This window comes from Dipodomys ordii, unplaced genomic scaffold (assembly GCF_000151885.1).
Source record: "Dipodomys ordii isolate 6190 unplaced genomic scaffold, Dord_2.0 Scaffold18, whole genome shotgun sequence".
Lineage (NCBI taxonomy): Eukaryota > Metazoa > Chordata > Mammalia > Rodentia > Heteromyidae > Dipodomys > Dipodomys ordii.
In genome coordinates, this window is record NW_012267234.1 from 18147551 (window position 1) to 18162556 (window position 15006).

Genomic DNA, 15006 nt, shown 5'->3' on the forward strand with positions numbered 1-15006 from the left:
TTTTCAGCTTCAGACAGGTTATGTATATTTATTGAAAATTCCTCACCAACAATGGTGAAATCAAGACCCCAAATTACAAAACATGATGGCAGTTGATACTTATAAAAATAAAGCAAAGGTCTATGTTTCACAGATTTGTGCAAGTTTCCTTCAAATCTGTCCTCTCATCCAAAAGGAGACTACGGAATCTGTGTTGTTTCTCATGGTGTAATAGTAGAAAACTGCATTCCATTAACAAAAAAAATAGCTTTGCTTCAAATAGCACAAGTCTTTAAAGTGACTCTTCTCCACAATAAATATAGAAAATAGCCTTTAACAAGCGCATGTATCTTAGCTCAGTCAAGGCAGCTGAGCTTACGGAGAAAATATGTTGTCCTCTCAGGGCAGAGCCATCTCTGGTGCCTGGTCAGGCATGACACCACGTGAGGCTGCCCATGGAGTCCCTCTTACTGGTGCCCAGGGCCATGAGGTACTTCAGGAGGTACTGCGGGCCTGGGTGCATCGGAGGAGGGGAGGCCCTGGCATGGGGACCCCTTGAAACACTGTCTGGGCTCCACTTGCCCACCAGGGTGATCAGGACAATGGTCAGCCAGACCGATGGTCACACTGACGGGGTCTTAGGTGGGTGGGCCTGCTGTATGAGCTGTGGGCGTTTCACCCTGGGCTTCCTCCGCTTCGGCCTGCTCTTGGCCTTATTGATCTGCACCACAAAGAAGGCCAGGACCACCATGGCTCCCAGGAAGGCAAAGACAGGGATGGTCTGGCCTACCTCCTGGTTGTAGCGGCCGGGCCTAATGCCTGCAAAAGGACAGGGAGGTAAGGATTAGCAGAACAGCCTTTCTGTAAGAGTTGCTCATCAGAAGCTAAAGGCCAACAGATTCATTAGCTGACCTGGCAAGGCAGACCTCACTTTGCAGCCTGAGCCCAGTAACCGAGGCTGCTATGTGGTGTGGGGGAGTGTGGGCAGGACAGAATGTACAGCTGCACGCTCAGCATCTGAGCATGAGCACTCCTGTGTGCATGAGGGACTTTGCTCCTAAAAGCACCTGAAGATAGTCAAGTCTCCATCTAGGGAGAAAGAGGGCAGGCCAAGGGCTGTTGGCCAGAGGCCCTACAGCATGGGACACCTGGTTGGAGAACCGGGGCGCCCTGCAGCATGGAACACCTGGCTGGAGGATGGGGGCGCCCTGCCTGTGTGGGACATCTGGCTGGAGGACCCTTGTGGAGATGTTGCTGAGGGGTCCTAAGCTTGTCCCCATCACTGCACCCTAGGCCTGAGTCAACACACCAAGTCTCTGGGACTAGGTGGCAAAGACTAAGCCTATATGATTCCTGGAGTTCTTGGTCTATTTCTGAAGTCCAAAGAGCTCCCTATTGGGAACTGTGACCCCCCCCACCCCCAGAAGGTGAAGTTCCCAGAGCTGCTCTGTGCTTAGCTAAGTGACTTGGTATCAATGGTCTGGCTGAAGGAGAACCTAGCTACAAAGTCTACTTAGGCTTCAGTGTCCTCCAGGGTCAGGGCAGGACACACCTCAGGGTCACAGGGGATCTCAGGCAGGAGGGGCTGGGAGAAGAAACAGGAGACCTGCCAGTGCACAGCTAGCTGCAGCAGGTAGCCTGAAGAACACAATACATGCTGGTTGCACAACTTTCATATGGTATGCAAGTGACTAGAAACTTTAATAAAAGAAATGGAGAATGGACTTCGGAAAGAGTGCCATCTCCTGCTCTTGGTCTTGCTGATCTGTATCACACAGGTGTCCAGGGTTATCATGGTTCCCAGGAAGGCAAACGGGTGGCCTGGCCCACCTCTGGAGGAGGGAGGATGGAGGGCAGACCGTGGGACAACTCCAAAGACTCAGCATGCGAGGAAGTGCCTAGGGGCTCACCTCCAGGAATGTCCCAGGCACCACTCTCTCCAGGGGACAAGGGTCTCACTTGAGGGCGATTCGATCGGAAGTTGGGTAACACCACTTTGTCCAGGTCGATGGAGAGTAACTTCTGGTGTTTCCAAAGATTACTTCAAAGAAATGATGAAAACAAAGATAACCAAGTGCACCAGCCCAGGAAGCTTAACCCAAGCCTGAGAGCAACACGTGTCTACAGGGCACAGGGAAGGGCTTTGTCTGCCTAACTACCAGCTCAGCAGCCAGTGGGAGCCATATTTTCCAGGCCAAAACCAACCACGTGCCATAGACCTTAGGATTTGTAACCTCCTGGGTTTGTAACACTGCACACCAGCCCCTCTCCACTCACAGCACTTCTGCAAGGAGCAGTGGATGGAGGAGCCCGAGTTCCTCTCCCGAAGCAGTAAGAGAGTGGGCTCCACTTGAACTTCCTGAGGATGTACAGAGCACAGTGAGGACACCCCAACAGCAAATGAGAACTGGGCATCTTGTGCCCTTAAGGAAACCACCATCCACAGAAAGAATGGGATAAAACTCACGAGCAGCCAAGCAGTGAAAAGAAGCAACACCTGTCTGCTTGGGCTGAAGAGTGGCAGCCACCAATAAAGCATGCACGCTCTGTGCAGGACAAGGTGTCCTACGAGAGGCAGTGTGCTCTGTGGGAGGGACACGGTGCTCTGGGTGGAGGACATTTCTGTGAGAGGAACGTGGTGCTCTGGTGGGAGACATTTCTCTCTGTGAGAGGAACACAGCACACTGGGTGGGGACATTTCACTCTGAGAGGGACGTGGTGCTCTGGGTGGAGGACATTTCGCTCTGTGAGGGACATTTTGCTCCATGAGAGGAATGTGTTGAGCGTTCAAGACATGGTTACTGCTGGTCTTGGTCTGAGGAACTTGTTTGAGCCAGTGCAACTAGACCTGAAGAGCATAGGGGCTGAGCACTGTGGACAGCAGCACGCGACTCGGGAGGGCCAGTTCAACAGAGGGAGGAGCAGGCCTGCAGCTGGAGAATGCCCGGCTTTTCTGCTGTCATCAGGAAGCTATCAGTGTGTGTCTGGTTGAATGAAGCCAAAGACAGCCAGTCCCATCAGCAGCACCAGGGTGGAGGTTATGCTTTCCTAGGAGCAGGACTGGGAATTTCCAAGCCCATAACCTGCCTGTACTTGTGCACGACTTTATAGCTCTGGGGTAACCAATCTGGACATTTAACTGACAGTCATGGAATTGGTCATATCTGGGCTGAGTGTGCAGGGGCCACTCTGGATTCTAAGGGTCACTCTACTCTGGAGCCCCATGACTTGATGATGGCATTTCTCGGGGGAGCAGTCACAGTACCAGCATGCTAACATCACCACCACTGAAGTCTTTCAGAGAAGGCAGGTACAGGTGGAGCAACCTCCTCCTAGGGCTGAGGCTCCGAGTGCATCTAAGGACATTTCACACAGCACAGCCCCAGACCCTGCTGCTGGCCAACACTACACTCTAGTCTTCACAGATTCAGAGGTCTCTGAGGACTGAGAATAATTTCCCACTAGATGGGAAATGTGAGATAAATTGATGCAGCAGCACGTTAAGGAGCAGGGATTACTGAGGGTCAGTCAGAATCAAAACTGCAGGAGTTGGCCTTTATCAGCACCTCCACGCACCTCAGGTTTGCTGGCTTATTTGATGTGGATGGTAGATAGCGAGGGCACCATTATCTGTTTCAGAGCCTTAAGCAGCTTGTGGAGAATAATTGAGTTTCTGGAACTTTAGTGAACACTGACTGTCCTTTGAGTATGAGCTGCTGAGCATGTCTGGAATTTAAAGTCTGGCTTGAATGCCAGAATAATAGAGGGTTATAAATACATAGGGTGCAAAAATGGAAGCATGTCAGAAGTTTAAATAATGGGGTGACACTAGAATGGCAACGTATTCAGTAATTAAAAGTTTAGAGAGAAGACACTGTGCTGTTCTAGTCTCCTTGTTTGCGCTGAGGCGCACTCTGGGTGAAGACACAGCACAGGCTGACCAAGAGCTGTTCACGTCAAGCAGAGAACACTTTGCCTCCAGTACGTGTGGAGCCCTGTCCACCATCCACTCTGATCCCCGTAGGGGAGGAAAGAGCATGTGGAGGGAACTCTTGTCAGCGGAAGTGGGGGCAAGGCAGTGGCACTCTTCTGATGGCAGTTCCTGGGACACCTGGCCCCTCCTCCTCCTTTCATCCTGCTGCGGCAGGAGCACTGGAGAGAGGGAGAGCAGGGACTGGCTTATCCTGACCAAGAGAGACAGCGGTGGAACTTCATGGGTGGCCACTGGAGCGGGATGACTGGAGAAGAGGCGGGGGAGGGGGAGCAGGGCCACTCGGGCCCACAGACAGCGCTACAGCGCTCAGTAGGCGGAGGTCAGGGATGGCACAAGAGGAGGTGCTCCCCTAGCAATACAACCAGCACTGAAGGTGAACGGTGCCCACACACTCACCTGGGTGGGCTTCCATGGCAGAGGCCACACCCACAGGCAGTCTCCGCCCTGGCAAGTGGCAAGAGCCTGTGTTTCACTTCATAGTGGACAGCTCAGCAGGGAGTGCAACCGCAGAGGGTAATCACAAGCCCTACGCTGAGCCACGGTGGCTGCTTTTGGGGGGGGGGTGGTGTCTTGGGTTTTAAACAAGGACTGCCAGAGCAGCACAATGCTTATTTCCCAAGGCACTCTTTTGTGCCACCAAAGGGCAATATGGGACTCATCAGAAAATGACACAGGAGTGAGTCACGGGCCCTGAGGGGCAGGGGAAAGGCACTGGCAGGCACTGACCTGGGCGCTGTCTCATTCAAAGGCTGGGGCTTGGCCCAGGACAAGTGTGGACAGGCTGGCAGTGGCCTTGGTTTCGGGTCTCCCAAGTGGGCTTCGAGAACCTTGGAGTAGCGATGAAGATGGTTTCCTGTGGCAGCAGCAAAAGCAACAAAAGAGCAGCCGTCACCCAAGACGCCAGGGAGAAAACAGGCTTTGCGTCTGTGTGCCTGACTGCCGACACGTGTGCAGTCCCCCACATCCCTGCGTGCTTCCAAGGTCATCCCTGATGCCACCAGACAACAGGTGCAGCCCTGGCAGGCCAGCTGTTGCTAGTCACCTTTGAAGAAACCAATATGAAGCCAGCGCCATGGAACCACCTTTTTCTTGCATAATTTTTTGGCCAAGTGAGAGAGAGAGAGAGAGAGAGAGAGAGAGAGAGAGAGAGAGAGAGAGTGTGTGTGTGTGCGCGCGCGCGCGCAGTTTCTGGCCAAAGTGTGTGTGTAATGCATAATAATTCAAAGTGTGTGTGTGTACGTCCGCAGTTTCTGGCCAAAGTGTGTGTGTGTGTCCCGCAGTTTCTGGCCAAAGTGTGTGTGTGTACCCTGCAGTTTCAAAGGTTCTGACATCTCTTGGATGTGGGCCATCTTTTACTATAACTGCTAGCTACATGTGGCTGAGCAACTGGAATGGATGGTGGCATATGTCAAAATGATGCTTTTGATGTATTACACTAAAGTGATTAAAATCACTTTCACTTAAACTTTAGCCATAAAAATTTCTTTGGGGGAAGTGGTGCTGTGGCTCAAGTGGTAGAGCACTAGCCTTGAGCTGAAGAGCTGAGGACAGTATTCAGGCCCAGAGTTCAAGCCCCATGACTGACAAAAAAAAAAAAATGACTTTGGTTTTGTTTGTTCCTTTTTGAGGCGGAATCTTGTTACGTAGCTCTGGTTGACCCTAGCCACTCCAGCCTTCTGAGAGCTAGGATTAGTCAGGTACCACTATGCCTGGCATCTTTAGCTGTATCTCCTTTCTGTGTTGCATAGGCTGGCGGCCACACACTCAGCAGCAGTGTTCTACAGTTCTAGAACACCCATGTGCTCATGGGAAATGAGCATGCCCTTCACACAACTACTGGGTTACACCTATCCCTGCACAGCGCCCAGCCTGGTGTGTTATCTATCGAGTGCTATCCCTGTCCTTGTCCACTGCAGGAGCCTCACCTTGGTGGTAAAGGGGACGACGGATATAGATGACCACAGAGACCACAGTGCCTTCCATCCTGAGCCAGAGAGGACAGTTGCTGCACTCCCCCACCGCCCAGTCAGCCCCCAGCAGCCAGCAAGGAAACATGGGCTGCTCACAGACACACAGGCCCCACTGGCTACAGGACATGACTAATTCCCCAAACAGCAATGTGGGGCTGGCTCTGTCTCCCTGCTGAGGCACCTGGGGGCTGCATACTCACCTTCCATCCTCTCGGGAGGGGCCGAGCCCGCCCCGCTGGGAGGGCGCTGCCGGTTCCCCGAGTGGCTAAGGCTGGGAGGGGTCACCCCATAGGATGTGTACTGTAGAAGGGCATCCAGAAGCCAAAAGCAGTCTGCAAAGGCAACAAGCATGCTCTTAAGGAATGAGTTTGTAAAACCAGCTATCGTCACAGGGAAGCAACAAAAAGCTAGCCCCCAGAACAAGGGGAAAGGGCTTAGGACGTCACAAGTACAGGTCCCCTCTTCCCACGAAGCATGTGCTTTCCACTCAGTCCCCAGCCCGTGTGCTCCACAGCTTCACCCCCAAGGGTCAGTGCAGGTCAGTGCGACTGGGCTGGCTTGGCTATTTGGATGTCACACTCAGCCCTGGACCCTCATGACCAAGGACAGAGCAGGGTTCGTGCAGAGACAGCAAGACCATGTGACATCCATGAGAAAACAATGGCCTGAAGAGTGAGGACTCCCAGACCAGGGGGCAGAGGGCAGGGCTGGACAGCATGACCAGCAACCAGGGGCAGAAAATGTGATTTACACTGTGAGGGGCACAGCCAGGGTGGCGGGTTTGGGGTCCCTCAGCCTGAGTTTCTGGGTCCCAGACACACCGTCAGGCCTTTTCTCAGGCCACCTTGCATCTCCGAGCCATATGATGGCTCCGTCCTCAGGGGGCTGTGATGCCCCATCAACACCACCCGGGCAACCTGACAGGAGAGTGCACTACATGCTCTTCTTGAAGCAGCACTTCAAGGCGTGAAGCCCACAGAAGATGCTAAAAGCCACTGTTTGAAAGGCAGGGATACGACAGTCCTCTTAGGTATTTAAAATTTTAATAAAGCCTCTTACCAGGAGATCTCAGATCTTAAAAGAGCATCTCTGTGGAAACGAGACATTAATCTTCCATCTACTGTGACTCTAACCTCATTTTTTTAATTTCTAAAAACCCAGTCATATTCTAAGGCTTTACATAACACCTGAAACTTAGTCAGCCACAACTTAACATGGGAGCTGGGAGAGGTGCAATGCACCATGCTCAGCTCGAAAAGGAAGCCTGTGAACCCTGGGTGCTAACAGTCCCGTCCCGTCCCGTCCCGTCCCGTCCCTGCCCTGTCCTGCCCTCCAGTGAGCTAGGAGGTCCTGGCTTCCTCTTACCAGTTACGAAGGCAGAGCACCTTGACTACCCTACTTTAAAGTCTGTGTCCCAGCTCAAAAGCCTTTCATCCAGAAGACCCAAGACAAGAAGGGGGCTGAGTCCTCTCTCTTTGCCCCCATCTTTATCTCCTGCTGATCAGAGACAGCCATGAACAAGAGTGGACCAGAGCAGAATAGGGTGCTCCCACATGGTTGCACTTGCAAAGTGCACCCTGCCCAGCAGGAAGCAAAAGCTGGGTCAGCTGAATCCAGGGCTTACACACAGGTCACCCTGGCCCACTGGCTGTGGGCTGGGAAGACAGGAGTGGCATTGAGGCCTGTAAAGGCAGTTTTCTTTTGCCTATTAAACCTATCAACGCTTAGATACTTATCAGAATATTGCAAGCAATTCCAGTCCCTGGAGCTCTCGAGCCTGCTGTCCCCTGGCTCCTATGAGCAGGTGCTGTTCATTCACTAGCCTCTCAAAAACCCTTTCCAGGCACAAAGGAAATGTGGGGTTCCTGTGTCCAAGCCCCTGTGGGAGCTATTGTTGTTCTGGAGTACTGGGGACAGAACCCAGGGGCTTGTGCTTGTGTGTGGCAGGCACGCGTTCACCCCACAGCCCATCCCCTGCTTTATCTCACCCTTCTGTCGGTGACTATCATCCAAGCAATTGGAGTCTCCGTACAGCACAATCCGGCCTCCACCCTCAGACGGAACCTGATAAAGTCCCAAAATGGGGACATTTTCAACAACTGCCGTTTCCTGCTTTAAAACCTCCAATCCTGGAACAACACAACAATGAAACAGAAGAGGTTTTGTTGGGGAATTATTTGTTTTCTAGATTTAATCTACGTGACCAAAAACAAAACCAAACGAAACCCTAATATTCAGTCAAAACAGTGCAAACTTTAAGAACAGGAAAGCAGTATCTCAAGTCTCAATTTCAGTTTTAGTAAAATTCTACCAGTGCTCTCACTACAGTGTTTTAAATATTTCCCTAGTAATAACAAAACCTCTTCATAATTCTATCTGTGGACACTTCCTTGTAGCGGGAGCTACTGGTGGAATTTTACGAAAAGCCACAAGTACAAATGTTCCATAAGGAAAGCATTCCTACCTCTGCCTCCACAGATGACACAGTGTGGAATGTTTAATGAGGAGGTTAAAATGGGATAGATGCATGGGCGGCAGTGTCAGGGGTATCGTGCAGTCTCCTGCTGTAAAGCAACTACTTTCCTCGCACTGAAAATGTGCCCACCCCCTCCCCAGAAGCCAGGGCTTGATGCAGCAACAATATCTAACAGGCCTATGGTAAGTGAGTGCTGCATTTCTGGCCCTCCCTGTATAGTCTCACAAGGAGCCAAGTAGAAGAAAATGCAGTGTTCTCTGGAGGAGGGCAAGGTGGAGCAAGAGAACAGGAGAACTAGGGAAATGTACACCAAGTAGCCATTTGGCCTCCTGGCTTGATGAGTCCAGCATAACCTGGACTGTACCCGATGTCAAACCAAAGCAGTTGAGTTTTATTCTAGACTGTGAATGGTTAAATCTACCTTTGATATACTACCCCTCCCTCCCCCACCCTGCCTAGTCAAAAAGATGAGCTGCCAGAGGGTAGCAAACTAATCCTGTGATATTGTTTTCCACCTTTTCCCTGTACCTAGCACTGGAAGTACATGCCTATGAGAACTGCTTTTGTTAGGAAAATTACCACAGGGAACTGGGCTGAGGGCTTGGCAAAACATGATCGGTGTGTCCTTGTGACAGTTGAAATGTATCTCTAGGTAACAGAATTGTTAATGGACTGGCCTTGCCTTGAAGGGGAAAAAAGATCTGACAGTTAAAATATACCCCTAGGTAACAAGGATTGATCTGTCTCGAGGAAAGAAGAAAACCCTCCCAGGCAATATGAATTAAATTCTGTCTTGCAGCCATAAGCAGGTTATCTGAGAAATCTTAACTTCATGTCTTCAGTGAATAAAACAGTCCCTAATTCTCAATTCCAGAGAATGGTCTCTTTACAGTGGTGGAGGGTAGGCATGCTGAAGACTCACTACCTGCACATGTGATGTGTGGGAAGAACATCCCCAGGTCCTCTTGCTGCCCTATGCTCCATGCCGGGCTTTCCAAGGCTTACCCCTGCCCCTCCCCACTCACCAGGCAGGCTCTGCACACAAAGCACTCGGTGATGTCATGGATACTGAGCTGGGGACTGACCTGCCTTCCTGGCAATGTCTGCCTGTAGCTGAAGCAGAATGCTAAAAGATGGTCAAATTTTTTCTAAAGTGATCTGGAAATTACCAAAGCAGAACCACCCATAGACAGAAACAACAAATATTTGAGCTTCCCTCTTGAAGGAATTCTGTTTCTTTTACAATGGCCCCTATATACATATATTCAAATTACCAGCAAGAGCCAGGCTTACATTAAGTAGTATAGAAATACTACTGCAAGAAGTTTTAAAATGAATCAACAACAACAACAAATCCAGGCACTCGTGTCTAATGTCCATAATCCTAGCTTCTGGAGAAGTTGAGGAAGGAAGATAGCAGTTTGAGGCCAACCTGGGCAAAAAAGCTTGTGAGACTGCTTCTCACCCCACAGCTGTGAGCGATGGTGCGTGTCCATCATCCCAAGGCACATGGAAGGGTGACTGGGATGCCAGCCCAGCCCCGGCAGAAAAATCTGTAAGCAAGCCTGTTTCTATGGAAGGTAAGCTGACAGCATGCATGTCTGTCATTCCAAAAGACAAAGGGAAGCCCATTGTAGGCTTAGTCATGCAGCCTAACCTAAAAGTAACCAGTAAAAAACAGGACTGGAGGCATACATACAACAGCTCAGCAGTACCAAGCCAGCTGAGTTCAAATGTCTAGTACTGCCTATGAAAAGAAAGGCAAAGAAGGGCTGGGCTGTATGTAGCTCAGTGGCAAAGCGTTTGCCTAGCCAGTGCAATGTCCTGGGTTCGATCCCCAGTACCAAAAAAGACAAAAAAAAAGGGCGAGGAGATCACACTGTAACGGAACTTTCGGGGTTGATGTAAATGTTCTCAAAAGCAGACTGTGGGAGTGATATGCAAGAAAGCCATTGAAAGAAAGAGGGAGGGAGGGAGGAGGAAGAAGAGAGGAGAGGGTGGGAGATAAAAGGGGAGAGGAGGAGGGAGGGAGAAGGTGGAAAAAGAGGGAAGCAAAAAACCTGGGAACAGCATTCTTTACCTTGGTCCTTAAAAGTCTGTGTTATGACAATGCCATCTTCTGGAAACTTAGCGATACTGCACCCAGATGCATAGTACACTAGAAAACAATTGTTCAGAGTCACAGGTGCACAGAAACCCCAAGCACTCCACCAACAGCTACTCATTTACCCAAGGTACATTCTTCACTAGTGCATTCTTCTCTCCCATGTGGATCTATTTGTAAGACTGTCTGTAATCTTGAGAATATACTGTTTCCTTGTCGCACTGAAATTAAGTGATCACCTCAAAATTCAAGTAAGAAACAGATTAATATACAGTGCCTGAACACAGGCAAGTCAGAGAAGCCAGAGACACAGGGCAAGCTCAGTCAGGGCTCGAAGAGCCCGTCAATAATAATTATCATTATATGGGCCACAAAATCACAGCTAGAAATTTATGTGGGAGCAAATATTATTTTATAAGTAATCAGAACCTATGAGGCATTTCCTATTTGAGAATGAGTAGTGCATGAAGACTCTTAAAGGCAGCCCAGAAATTAAGGACAATTGCATTCAATATTTTCAGTTTGTTTCCTGATGCTGGGGATAGACTCCAGGGCCTTGCACATTTTGGGTAAACACTCTTCCCTCTGAGATACATGTCTAGCCCCAGAGGCAGTTCTGAAAGCACTGACTGACTACTCCTTTCCAAACGCTAGAGTGCTTAGGAATCCCATTACCCTGGCTCTGAGACCTCCCTTTACTCACCCCTCCCCCTTGCTCATAGTACATAGCTCATGCCTAGGCTCACACAGACATAAGCCTTACTGTCATGGCTGGCCAGGGTGAACTCCCCTTCGTATAGGCCATCACTGAATGCCATGTTCCATACAGACAGCAGCTCATTCAGAGCTGGGATGTTGGCACCTCCTGTATCTGGCATCCACCACTGTCTGAAAGAAATGGCAACAGCAGAGAGGACAAGAAGTAAAAACCTACACATTTCATGTATCCCTGACAAAACTACACATCTCAGGTAACAATCCCATCCACACCCACGTGTCAATGGGAACCAGTTGCTTGGTTTGAGAAAAACTTCAAACAACTGGCACCCATGTGCAGCATATGGCAAGGCTTTATTTTATGGCATTAGAATCAGCACTTCACTGAAATGCACTAACTGCTCAGCCACAATCAGAGAAGCAAGGGAAAAGACACACGAAACTTACACAGTCAAGTCACGAAACTACACAGAAAAAAAAAATCCAAATTTATTACAAATAATGTATTTGCTAGTCTAGAGATCCTTGATCAGCAGCTAATTAACTAGAAAGTCTCCAAAGTTTTTTAGGTACATTTTGAATTTGCCTATCTTACTATTAAAAGATACAGAATGGAACAGGACTAAACACAAACTTAAAGCTTGAGTACCTAAGATCAACAAGGAAAGAGACCACCTCTAAACTGTGTGTCAGGTCACCGAGCATCTTTCCTTACAGGCTTTTCCACTCCTGTTCTCTGGTACCCAGCAAGTCACAAAGGCACGTGCCACCTTAGCTGCCCCAGTACCTCGTGTTTTCATCATAGAACTTCACTTTTCTCATGACGGAAGTGTTATACCAGTCACTGAAGACCACGAGCGAGAGGCCATTGTCTACGTCCCTCCTCAGCTTGGTGATCTCCTCAGGGAAGTACTCCTCCTCACTGTCCACCATCAGCAAAGTCCCTAGGGACAAAGGGTCAAGGCTGAGGACAGCCACTTCTGATAGCAGGTGCCACTGTTTTAGAAACAGTGACAGTACTGACTTTTGATGTTGTTGTTGCTGCTCATGGAGCTCAAACTCAGGACCTGGATACTGTCCCTGAGCTCTTTTTCCTCAAGGATAGCCCTCTACCACTTGGAGCCATAGCACCACTTCTGATTCTCTGGTGGTTAACTGGAGACAAAGATTTCACAGGCTTTCTTGACCAAGTTGGCTTGGAACCGTGCTCCTCAGATCTCAGTCTCATGAGTAGTTAGAATTACAGGCGTGAGCCACCAGCACCGGGCTGGTACTGACTACTAATGGTTTGGTTTGGGCTACCCTGGAGTGAATGCCACAGGAGGAGGCAAGGAGTAAGAGAGCAGGCATTGCTAACTAGTGCTGGCTGCTCGAAGGAGTCAGATACAATTAAAACTAAAAACAAAAACTGCAGACATCTCTGTCCCCCCCATATCTAACAACCCTGTGTGTAGTTGGGCATCGTGGCCATCATCACCAAGGATGTGTGCACATCATCAGAGCCTCCCTCCCAGCCTCCACTCGATGGGAGCCCCTGCCCAGGTTCCTTCAATGGTTCACTTTCAGACATTTAACATGTGTCCAATGTGCGGCTCACCATACTGAGTGGCGTCAAAGCATGTGAAGGGAGCGCCAAGAACCTCCACAAAGTAGCCCATGCTTCTCACATGCTGGTACATATCCCTGAAGTTTGTGTGGATGTGATCCCCATTCCTGAAAAGCAAGAGCCACAGGGATAAAGGCCTGTCCTGTTATGGGATTGCCTCAGAAGTGCAGCTGTCTCTGAAGGAGCAGTGCCAGCCTGGGCAGAGGCAGCATAGGGTGCACAGAAACAGCACTTCGGCTGTGGCAGAAAGCAAACAGCCGGCAGCCACTGCATCTGGCAATGAGCTTAGGGCATGGCCACAGGGAGGCAAGGAGGCTGGTCCACAGCCTGGAGGGCAAGCGCCATGTCTTCTATCAGGGACAGCCTGAGTGAGACTGACTGACAGCACGGCCTACTGGATGTGGCTTCTCCAGCCCTCTCTGCCCACAGTTCTAGGCAAAACCAAGGGCCAGGCAAGTCAACGCTCCCCAGCCTCCCTCTAGAACCTGTTTCCACAGTAGCACAAGTGTGCTGGCTTCCCTGTAGGGCACAGCCCTGCATGCTGCCCTCATATCCCCACATCCCTCTGCTCCTGTAACCCAATCTTCCAGTGCCTCCCGCTCCCTCTGATCCTGTACCCTAGTCCAATCTTCCAGCCTCCCATCCACCTATTTTAAACATGGACCTAAATACCTAACCTAAAGCAGAAACGTCTGGCTTTTGGGCAAAGAACAATGTATCTCAGATGGCCTATAAGGGACAGCAAATAGGCAGGGGTGTGTGAGGGGCCACAGAGGGAAGCAGCTCAGTCTCTGCCAGATAAATGAGTCAGAAGAGGCATCAGGAGAGCTTGTTTTCATGTGACACTTGGGAAATGATCACGAGAACAGAGTGACACGGGGAGGCAACATGGCATCCAGGTGCGGGATGCTGACGACAGACTCAGGTGGGGGCAAAGGATGGAACACACAGCAGGACAGGGCCAGCTAAAGGTGACACTGACTGCATTTACTGGCTAACTGAATGAAGGAGGTGAGGGGAAATGATAACAAGGATTTTACAGCACAAATTAATTGCCAGTCCTGGGCACTGTCCCTGAGCTTTTTTGTTCAAAGCTAATGCTCCACCACTTGAGCCAAGCATTTCTGGCTTTTTGATGGTTGATTGGAGAGAAGAGCCTCAGATTTTCCTGCCTGAGCTAGCTACAAACTGTGATCCTCAGATCTCAGCCTCCTGAGTAGCCAGGATTACAGATCTGAGCCATCAGTACCCAGCTGCAGCAGAATTCCTCCAAATTTATTTGTGAATATTTAGAAGAGAAGTCGAGATGGCCTCAGAGCATGGCAGAATTGCCAACAGGGCACCATGAGGACAGGGGTTTGGAGCGCATCAGTGCAAGGCAGATGCTTACCAGTCCAGGGGATCGTTTTTCATCCGTAAGTTGTCCCTGGGGAAATAGCCTGGTGGGTAGCGGAGGTTGTGGTACTGATCCCAGAGGACCCGCTTACTCCGAGGAGGGGTGGGAATTATTTTCACCTTAATTGGGAGCTTCACTGTTGAAGTCTGTTCAGCACCATTTTTCGCCTTGAAAAAGAAAACAAAAATCCCTGGAAATTTGGAATGTCCTTTTCCAGGAAAAACTCAGGTTTTTCAAGTTTAAAAATATCTCTTTTCTCTTATGTTTTCTTGAAACAGGATCTCACTATGTAGCCCAGGCTGGTCTTGAATTCTCAATACTTCTGCCTCAGCCTCCCAAGTGCTGGGATTACAGGCATGCACTACCCAGTCTAGCTTAAAAAGGTCATTTCTAAAGCCAGGCACTGGTGGCTCATGCCTGTAATCCTAGCTACTCAGGAGGCTGAGATCTGAGGATCATGGTTCAAAGCCAGGCCGGGCAAGGAAAGTCCGTGAGACAATTATCTCCAATAAACTACTAGAAAACCAGAAGTGGCACTGTGGCTCAAGTGATAGAGTGCTTGCCTTGAGCTGAAGAGCTGAGGGACAGCGTCCAAGCCCAGAGTTCAAGCCCCACGATCAACCGAAAAAAAAAGGTCATTTCTACTTACTAGTTGAACCCACATTAAACACCAGGTAACAACAAACGTTCAGGTATCACAACTAATTCCATTCAAACTCAAGAGTTGAAGACTTAAAACTCAAAGCACTTTGTAAAAGAGCCGT

The 15006-nt window shown here is 49.8% G+C and overlaps 1 protein-coding gene across 2 annotated transcripts in view; it reads right to left on the reverse strand.

Moving 5' to 3' along the window:
• The window catches only part of Mbtps1 (membrane-bound transcription factor peptidase, site 1), a 39901-nt gene continuing 24895 nt past the window's right edge, over positions 1 to 15006 (reverse strand). For both annotated transcript variants that reach the window (XM_013012899.1, XM_013012897.1), the window contains 10 exons: positions 14237 to 14409; positions 12838 to 12953; positions 12028 to 12184; positions 11287 to 11411; positions 10500 to 10577; positions 7932 to 8072; positions 6144 to 6275; positions 4700 to 4826; positions 1890 to 2020; positions 1 to 798 (listed from right to left, as the gene is read on the reverse strand). In XM_013012899.1, the coding sequence (XP_012868353.1) occupies positions 602 to 798; positions 1890 to 2020; positions 4700 to 4826; positions 6144 to 6275; positions 7932 to 8072; positions 10500 to 10577; positions 11287 to 11411; positions 12028 to 12184; positions 12838 to 12953; positions 14237 to 14409 (1377 nt within the window). In that variant the 3' untranslated portion in view covers positions 1 to 601. The remainder of the gene's footprint in view (positions 799 to 1889; positions 2021 to 4699; positions 4827 to 6143; positions 6276 to 7931; positions 8073 to 10499; positions 10578 to 11286; positions 11412 to 12027; positions 12185 to 12837; positions 12954 to 14236; positions 14410 to 15006) is intronic.